The sequence below is a fragment of the Stegodyphus dumicola genome, chromosome 8 (genome assembly GCF_044657685.1).
Source record: "Stegodyphus dumicola isolate Sdum_Otavi_A_Nest chromosome 8, ASM4465768v1".
Lineage (NCBI taxonomy): Eukaryota > Metazoa > Arthropoda > Arachnida > Araneae > Eresidae > Stegodyphus > Stegodyphus dumicola.
In genome coordinates this window covers 32,036,569-32,045,250 of record NC_140775.1, presented here as the reverse complement: position 1 = coordinate 32,045,250, position 8,682 = coordinate 32,036,569, and the positions used below count along the sequence as shown (strand labels likewise).

The window sequence follows — 8,682 nt, the reverse complement described above, 5'->3', positions numbered from 1 at the left end:
CTGTCTGTTATACATTAAACGCGCATGCGTAAACGTATTACGCATACACATTCTGCGCATGCGCAGAAAGTTTGTAGCTTTGAGGTCCGGATTATAGATTATTCCGCTTTATGGGTGTCCGGATTAACGACTTTTAACTGTACCACAAAAAATAATATCGCTGCCGCCCAACTGGAGTACTGGTTAGCGTCGCTAACTGCCGTGCCGAAGGGCCCGATTTCAAATCCCGTCCACGTAAATAAATAGTATCCGTGCGACAGGGGGTGCACTCTAAATATACGGCGAGCCGAAATCCTCTCCAGAGGTTAGTGGTAGGGAAAGAGGGATGGGAGACCCTTGCACTCACCCCTCGGGGTGCTCTTCATCAAAATTGGGGGTGGAAGTGAGTTAAATCGCACTGTCACTTGTAAGTTGCCAACGATAGGCGTATCTTGCACTCCTTGCCACGAGGAATTTCGTGGGCTTGTGTTGACTATAGATCAAATAAGTGAACATTAGTCAACAACAAAAACAGTATCGTTACAACATCATTTTTGAACTTAAATGTACATAACTGTCGCCATAAGTAATGAATATATTGGGTTTTAACGAAAGTGTCCCGCCACCACAATTATCGTCTGTTTTTCAAATGATTTTGAGCATTTGAAGGAAGGAAACTTACTTTAGAACACTGTATTATGAAATTTGTAAAAAAATATATTTAATCATTAAGTACAAGGTGTCTGAAATGGAATTATCCACGCTGCCAGTAACTTTTAAAATACATTCACTTTTTAATACATTGCCCTTTATACACATTCTGACAATTTTCGCTCAATAGTTATTCCATATATTCTTTGAAGTTTAAACTTGCATTTACAGTATCATTTTCCTTTAACGCAACAGATAATTTTACAATTACAACAGATAATTCACATTTTACAATGACATACTTTTACCAGAGTATAGAATAAAATGAAAAATTTTTACTTCATTCTTCTTTTCGCCAAAAGGGCGAACCTAAGAACAAATTTTCATTAACAAGTACTCATACGAAGCTGCTTGTATCAGGCCAGAATTTTGACGTGTTAACATAATAGTCTTTCGACAAACAAAATCTGAATTACTAGTTATTTACATTAACATTTCATTTCTACAATACACTTTAGCTTTTTGTTTTCGCCAAATAAAACTAAAATAACTTTAGTCTTCAACTGAGGCAGTTGACTACAATGTAACTTCTCATTTGAAAAGTTTTTCATATAATTTTATAAGCAGAAAAGATTTATTGAAAAATTCACTTATCTTTGTATTTTGCTGCTTGGTATTCAGCCATCCTTTCATTGCAGAACTGACTCCATGCGAAGTTATTCGCGTTGGAGATTCTCACTCGTTGTTTTCTCTGCAGTGGTTGGGGTCGGTCCTTCTTCTTTTATCCTCCGATCCTCCTTTCCTTTTGCTGGCAGGAACACTGGTAGTAGATACAAAACATTGGTTTGGAATCATGAAGCGCTGATACGCTCGGGAGGCAAAGCCTTATGAGGTGCTCACAAAGGGGACGGAATTTACGGAGGAGCACGCGTGGATTGCTACGTCATCAACCACGCGGCTTAACCCCAGAAGTGCTGCATCCTGTTCGCGACGTCATCACGCATTGTCACCTCGAATTATCTTGCTTTTGCTACGCCAGCCACATGTTTCATACTGTTTGTGTTGTAATCTGATTTAATGTCCGCGCTTATCTATTAACGCAAATCCACAATGTGATTGCAACATCTAGATACATGTCAGAATTTCTAGAACATTCCGTGCAGTAGTCTTATCCATAGCGTTTTCTGATTGGTTCTCGTGGATCCTGACCAATGCCTATGTTACGGTGAAACACCGAAATCTGGAGAATGTCGACTTTCACCGGTGAATGTTCACCTAGTCGCTTGGTGTATGTCCAAAACATTTTCCAAATATTCTTACTTTTGACTTACACCGGTAAATGTCGACATTCACCATGTACTAATGGTGAATGTTGAACATATAAGAATATTATATTTTATTCTCCGTAATTCAGTCGCGAGAAAACGCACTTAATATAAGAACTTAAGAATATAAGAACTTAAAACACACAGTACATTCAAAATGAGAAAGGAAAATAATAGAAGCTAAAAACTTACTAAATTATGTGATTCAAATCTCATTTATTGCAACAACTTAAACTATTATGACACTTTGAGTTGCACAAGAGGCCCTTGCTTTTACCACTGCATTTATTTGTGGAACACTTCCTTTTGCAATGACAGCGTGTACATACACTCCTCTCTTTTCGACCTGCACCAGAGCATATCTGTGATTGTCGACATACACCGGTGAGAGTCCGAATGTACAAGAATGTAATGAAATATTCGATCTTTCACCGACGTATTTGGTGAATGTTGACATTCTCCGGTGAAAGTCGACATTCTCCAATTTCGGTCTTTCACGGTAACACCTATATAGTCAGACGCTGGACCCTTTTTCATCATTTCTGTTCGTGCTATATGCTTTGCTCCTGCTTTCACCCTTCCTGTTTGAATCAAGACATGTTATTTGAGGTATGTATTTATTTTTTATTATATATCTTTTTTGTGTTCGTATATTCGATGTTACTATTTAATTTGAGTACGAAAATCTGCATTTGTTGCATTGTCTTTATAGTTTGAATTTATATTTTTCAGATGGATTTGGAACAACAGTTCGTGAACGAGCCTCTCAACGTAGATGTACTGAAGATTTCAGATTCTGAGCAACATGATGAGAAGCTCAAAGAAACATCCATCTCGCTGAACATTAATGGCAAACGAAAAGTAGATGAAGATAATACATCTAAGAAGAAAGTAAGAGTTTATTCTTGCTTATAACGCAGACTTATTTTTATTATTCTTTTACCAAAAGACTCATAATTATTTTTTCTCTTGCAGCGCAATGGACGGTTTACTGAAGACACAATCCCAGAGGAGCTGACACATATTAGTAACAATGTCTTTGTGGGGCCTACTCTTTTCAACAGAAAGATCACCGTGCACATTAGGCAATACAGCAAGTACGGGAGTTCATACTATCCAGCTCGTAATGATGTGAATTTAGAACCTTCGTGTTTGGACATCCTCTCTCTGCACAGCCCACAGGACGTGTTCACAATGACTTTAGTGCAACTACTTAAGAATTTTAGTGCTGAATATGATGGTTACCACATCACGGTAAAGCAACTAGCAGTAAAAGGAGTGGAGAAAAGTAGTCTTAGTCTTACAAACGCGCAGTGTGAAGAATTGTCCATAAATTACAGTTGTATCAGTGACATCGTCACTAACCTCGTCTATCAATGTATGGACTTTTGTAAAGCCTACGAAAGTGTGTACGAGGAACCTATTAACGAGGAAAAGCTTCCAGAATCCTTCGGCATTTCTTTGGGAACAGCATGCCTCCAAACCATTCTAAAGACGTCACTAGAAGAGCTGATCCAAGAACACGAAGATTTAAAGTATCCTAAACTTATAGTCTGTGAAGAGCTCGCTATTCATAAAACAGAAAGTATTACCTTCTTGGCTCTGAAATTAAACTCTATCGACATAGCCAGGCAATTTTATGGAAACGTATGGACTGAAGAGCCTTATTTACTTCTGATTAAACCGGCACATTATACCACAAAAGACTTTTTAAAATCTGTTTTTCTCAAACATATACTTGATGAACTGAAAGAAAAATTTGGCCTATCAATTTGGAAAAATATGGTGCTTATGGTATTGAATATTATAAATATTTAAAAAGTAAATAAAATTATTTGTTTAAAATGGTCTCTTTACTGTCTCAGAATTAAAGTAAAAATTAATATATATAAAATTAAGGGAACACTATAAATACTCACACACATTTGCTTTTCGTTCATAAGAAGGATTGTTATAGAAATGAGTGGTTGTATATTTAAGAGGAAACTATAAATAGCAATGAACTTTCACATTTCTATTAGTAAAACTCACTGCTACACACATTATGAATCTGAGTTGGATGTACCGCGATACAGCCCTTCCCGTCAGTTTTGGTGCAGTGAGTGCTTTGCATCGTTCTTTAAAAGGCAAAGAAAGTCACAAGACGATCAAGAATTGGCTTACCAGCAAAGAGTCATATATTTTGCACAAGCCTACCCAGTGACATTTTTGTCGCAATCGCGTCCTCGACAAAGGCATCGACGCTCAGTTTCAATCTGATTTGGCAGATATGCAGTCTCTTGCCAAACACAACGATGGATATAAATATTTGCCAACATGTATTGAAGTGTTTTCCAAATATGCTTGGGCTATTTCACTCAAAGAACAGGTCAGAGTGTTAAATTAGCTCTCGAGCGTATTTTTAGCCAAAAAAACGACATGTATTGTAGACTGACAAAGGTAAAGAATATAAAAATAAAATCGTTCAAACTTATCTTAAAAAAGAAAAAGTTCGTTTTTTCACAACTGAGAACAGTACAGTGAAAGCAAGCATCATCGAACGATTCCACAGAACCCTCAAAAGCAAAATGGGGAAGTACTTCAGTGAAATGAATACATACCATTATATTGACGTAATAGATAAATTAATTCACAGCTGTAATCATACCTGGCATCGCTCTATTCAAACTGCACCAGTGAATGCCAATAAACACAATGAGAAACAAGTGTGGAATCAATTATATAAAGACCTACCTAAACCTCAACCTAAGTTCAAAGTGAGAGACACAGTTCGCATTAGCAAATTAAAAATGATTTTTGAAAAAGGCTATGAAAGTAACTGGACAAGAGAAATATTTACGATCCATGAAATCCTTCCTAGAAATCCACCTGTTTATCAACTTAAGGACCTCGCTGGAGAAGTCACTGAAGAAAGCTTTTACGAAAAGGAACTTTTAATATCCCGAATCTGAAAAAAAAATTTCAGATTCGGGATATTATCCTGTTGAAAAAGTGTTGCGAGAAAGGAAGAGAAGTGGTGTGACGGAATACTATGTGAAATTCTTAGGTTATCCACCAAAATTTATTGCATCGGTGACCGATGTGAAAATATAAAAACTCCACATCGTGTAAAGAATCGTCATTTGCCAAGATGTCTTTCTATATTACGTTACCTAGTGATAGCCCTCAACGTTATTTTCCAGAAAATACTATCTCTCATTTCATTACTCAATTGCCTGTACCCATATCTTTAAACGGGAAATGGGAAGTTGGTCTTTCTGAGATCATTTACCCGCATACCTGGTACAATATTAACAAAGATAACAATCTCTTTGGTTTTGATTTGGGTGACTCTTCAGGTGTAAGGGAAGTTGTCAATAGAAAAATACCACCAGAATGTTACGAAAGTGTCCCAGATCTCTTAAAAGGCATGACTTTAGCATCATTTAAAGATAAAAATCTCTTACAGCATAATCGTTCAACAAAAGGAGTGAAAATTGGCACGCAAAATGGGGCTCGGTTAATCTTGTATGATTCGGGATTGGCAAGTTTATTAGGCGTCGAACCACAGATTGTCGAAGGTACTTGGAATAGTCCATATGTGGGTGATCTGCATTATTCTGCTTATACATTACTTTATGTGTATAGTGATATCGTTTCGCCTCAGGTCGTTGGTAATGTGCAAGCTCCCCTCTTAAGAACTGTAACTGTTACCGGAAAAGATGGTGATACCGTAAATGTACAATACGAAAGACCGCATTATGCACCAGTAGCAAGAAATTCATTGAATACAATTGAAGTGGAAATCCGACTCATTCGGGTACATTCTTTCCTTCTGAGAGGGGTAAGTCAATTCTTGTGCTTCATTTCCGAAGGCGACAAATCCTATAAATATGACAACAGAAGAGGAAAAGTTTTATTTGTAAAAAAGACCTCAAGATGCTCGTACCATATGAATGTTGTACTCAAAATTATGAAAATCATTATCAGACCGGCTCGGGACTTCCTTATTATCAAGGTCAACCCTTTCAAAAGGGCTATGGTCTCGGGGGATTTTTTCGCAGTCTATTTCGCTCTGCTATGCCTTTGTGAAAAGGTAGGAAAAGAAGCTTAGCGCACCGGAGCTCTCATCGCATATGATGTGTTGGTAGGTGAAAACCTTAAGTCTGCTGCTAAACAAAGAGGCGGGAAAAGTATTAGCCGCAAAAGCTATTCGTAAAGCCCAGACCATGGTTGGTAGTGGCAAGTATAAAAGGAAGCGAAAATAGTCAAAACACTTCTACTAACAGTAAAGAACAACCGACAATTCAAGCAGTTACTGATAATTAACAAACCACTGAAGGGGACTTCACTAAAAAGAATAAAGTCCCACCCATCACAATTAAAGTAGACAGTAAGGGTTGAAGTAAAACCAGACGCATTTTCAGGGAAAATAATATCGAATTTACACCCCATACAGTAAATGACTCTATAAAAATCTACACCAAAAATGCTGAAAAATACAAGTTAGCAATCAATGTGCTGAGAGGAGGTAACATTGAGTACCATTGCTATATCTTACCCCAAGATAAGGATTTAAAAGTTGTCGTAAGGTGACTTTTGAGAGATCATGACCCAAAAGAAATACAGGACGAATTAGAAGCAAAGAATTACACCATCTCATCAGTAAAACAAATGACATGGCGTAGAAATGGTGAAATTACCAAACTACCACTTTTTCTCATTTCTTTACCCAAAAATGACAAATCAGCAGAAATATTTAATGAGGAATATATATTAGACTTAAGAATCAAAGTCGAGCAGTACAGAGGAAGAGCGGGACCCCTGCAATGCTATAGGTGCCAGGGGTTCCACCATACTCAAAATGGGTGTAACCACCCTCCTAAATGTGTCAGATGTGCTGACAATCACTTTTCATTTCAATGTCCAAGTAAGAGCAAGGACACGCCCCTAAAGTGTGCCAACTGTAATTTAGATCACATCTCCAATTTCAGGGGTGTGAGAAATTTCCCAAGAAAGCTAACACTAATTCTGAAAAACCAAAGATATGCCAGTCGTGTGATTAAAAATAAATCTTTCGCACAAGCTTTATCTACTGGAATTTATACTGATACAATCAACGAAGCTAAGAAAGTCTTTGCTGATTTAGCCGAACTAGTATCTGTAATCAAAAGCTCCGGGTTTTTTCTTTCCGGACAAATAAGACAAGTTAAAAACTTAAGTAAAGACAACCAAACCTCTGAACCTAATAATAATGGGCAAGCACACCACTAACAACGCCCCTATTGTATTAGCATATTGGAATACTTGTAGCGTTCTTAATAAAGTCACGGAATTGCACAACTTTCTCACAAATCACGATGTTGATATTGCACTCATCACTGAGACGCATGCTACACTTTGTAGGAATATTAATATTGTTAATTACCGCACATATAGGTGCGACAGAATGAGTCATAGAGGCGGGGGTTCGCTATTTATGTGCCCAACTCCCTACAGTCCTGTTTAATTAAGGAAGATGGAAATAATAATCATGAGGCGGTCACAGTTGCTGTACACCTTCTATTTTATGGTACCATCTACTTTACTTCGGCCTACAATGCAACTTAATGAAAATATCATCTCAAGCTTCTGTCCTAATGACCAGCCGCTTATTACCACTGGTGATTTAAATGCTAAGAACTCTGAATGGGGCTGCCGTTGTACGAACAAGAATGGAAAGACTCTGTATAACTTCCTTTTAAAGAACCCTGTTGCTATTAACGCACCAGCTGAGTATACTTATAGACCTAGTAACCTCAGCAGGGCTGATATTCTTGATATAATGCTCACCAATACCGACATTCCCATGACTTTTGAAGTCATGCACGAGTTTACCTCCGACCACATCCCAGTGCTCGTCACCTTAGGGACCTCAAGAGTGGGTAGCAAGGAATTGATAAAAGTCACAAACTGTGACCTTTACGAAGATTTACTTTGCAATAACCCTCTTGCCATAGGTAGTTTAAAGAGCAGAAATGACATAGATTCTGCACTTAATAAATTCATGGGTAGCATCAAAATTGCCATCAATAATGCCTCGCGTGTCATTAACAAAGAAAATTACGCAAGGAGACTTCCTAGGAACATCAGGAATTTATTTAGGAAACGCAACCGTCTTCGTAAAAGATGGCATCTTACCTGGAGTCCCCAGGTTAAATCTAAACTTAACCGATTCAACAAGAAAATTAAAAAACTAATTGACACGAATAAGGACACGGCTGCGGTTCTCGCAGATTATTTAGAGCAGCAGTTCATGCCAAACAAAACTCCACGTGACATTGATTTCGTTTACGACATTTGCTACAAAGTTAAAGATTGGCTGAACGCTCCTACCGTCAGAAAACAAGTAAAATACGTCTCCCCACTGGAAATTAAAGATTTAATTAAGAAACTTACGGCTCGCAAAGCACCTGGGCATGATACTATTAGTAATATTGCCATCAAAAGACTATCCATGAACATGATTACGAAGTACACAAGTATCGTAAACGCCTGCCTCAACATCAGGGCTCCTTCCCCAATTGCTGGAAGCACGCTAAAATTATATTGTTGCCCAAACCAGGAAAGGATACTACCCGGCCCGAGGGCTACAGGCCCATTAGCTTACTCTCAGGGCTTGGAAAAGTTTATGAACGTGTTATCCTAAATCGGCTCAAGCCCTTCTTAGATGTACTTCCGCCCTAACAGTTCGGATTTCGCGCAAACT

The 8,682-nt window shown here is 38.0% G+C and overlaps 1 protein-coding gene across 1 annotated transcript; it reads left to right on the top strand.

Moving 5' to 3' along the window:
* Nucleotides 1-1,404: 1,404 nt before the first annotated feature.
* LOC146995697 (uncharacterized) lies at nucleotides 1,405-3,794 on the top strand. The gene is made up of 2 exons (XM_085822921.1): nucleotides 1,405-2,846; nucleotides 2,931-3,794. The coding sequence occupies exons 1-2, from the start codon at nucleotides 2,688-2,690 to the stop codon at nucleotides 3,771-3,773; spliced, it is 1,002 nt and encodes a 333-aa protein (XP_085679047.1). The 5' UTR covers nucleotides 1,405-2,687; the 3' UTR covers nucleotides 3,774-3,794.
* The last annotated feature ends 4,888 nt before the right edge of the window (nucleotides 3,795-8,682 follow it).

What these genes read in the sequence shown, in the direction of transcription:
- LOC146995697 (XM_085822921.1), top strand. Translation starts at nt 2,688, where the DNA reads ATGGATTTGGAACAACAGTTCGTGAACGAGCCTCTCAACGTAGATGTA. An exon ending in ATAATACATCTAAGAAGAAA is followed by an intron (nt 2,847 to 2,930) that starts GTAAGAGTTTAT and finishes TTTCTCTTGCAG; the next exon opens with CGCAATGGACGGTTTACTGA.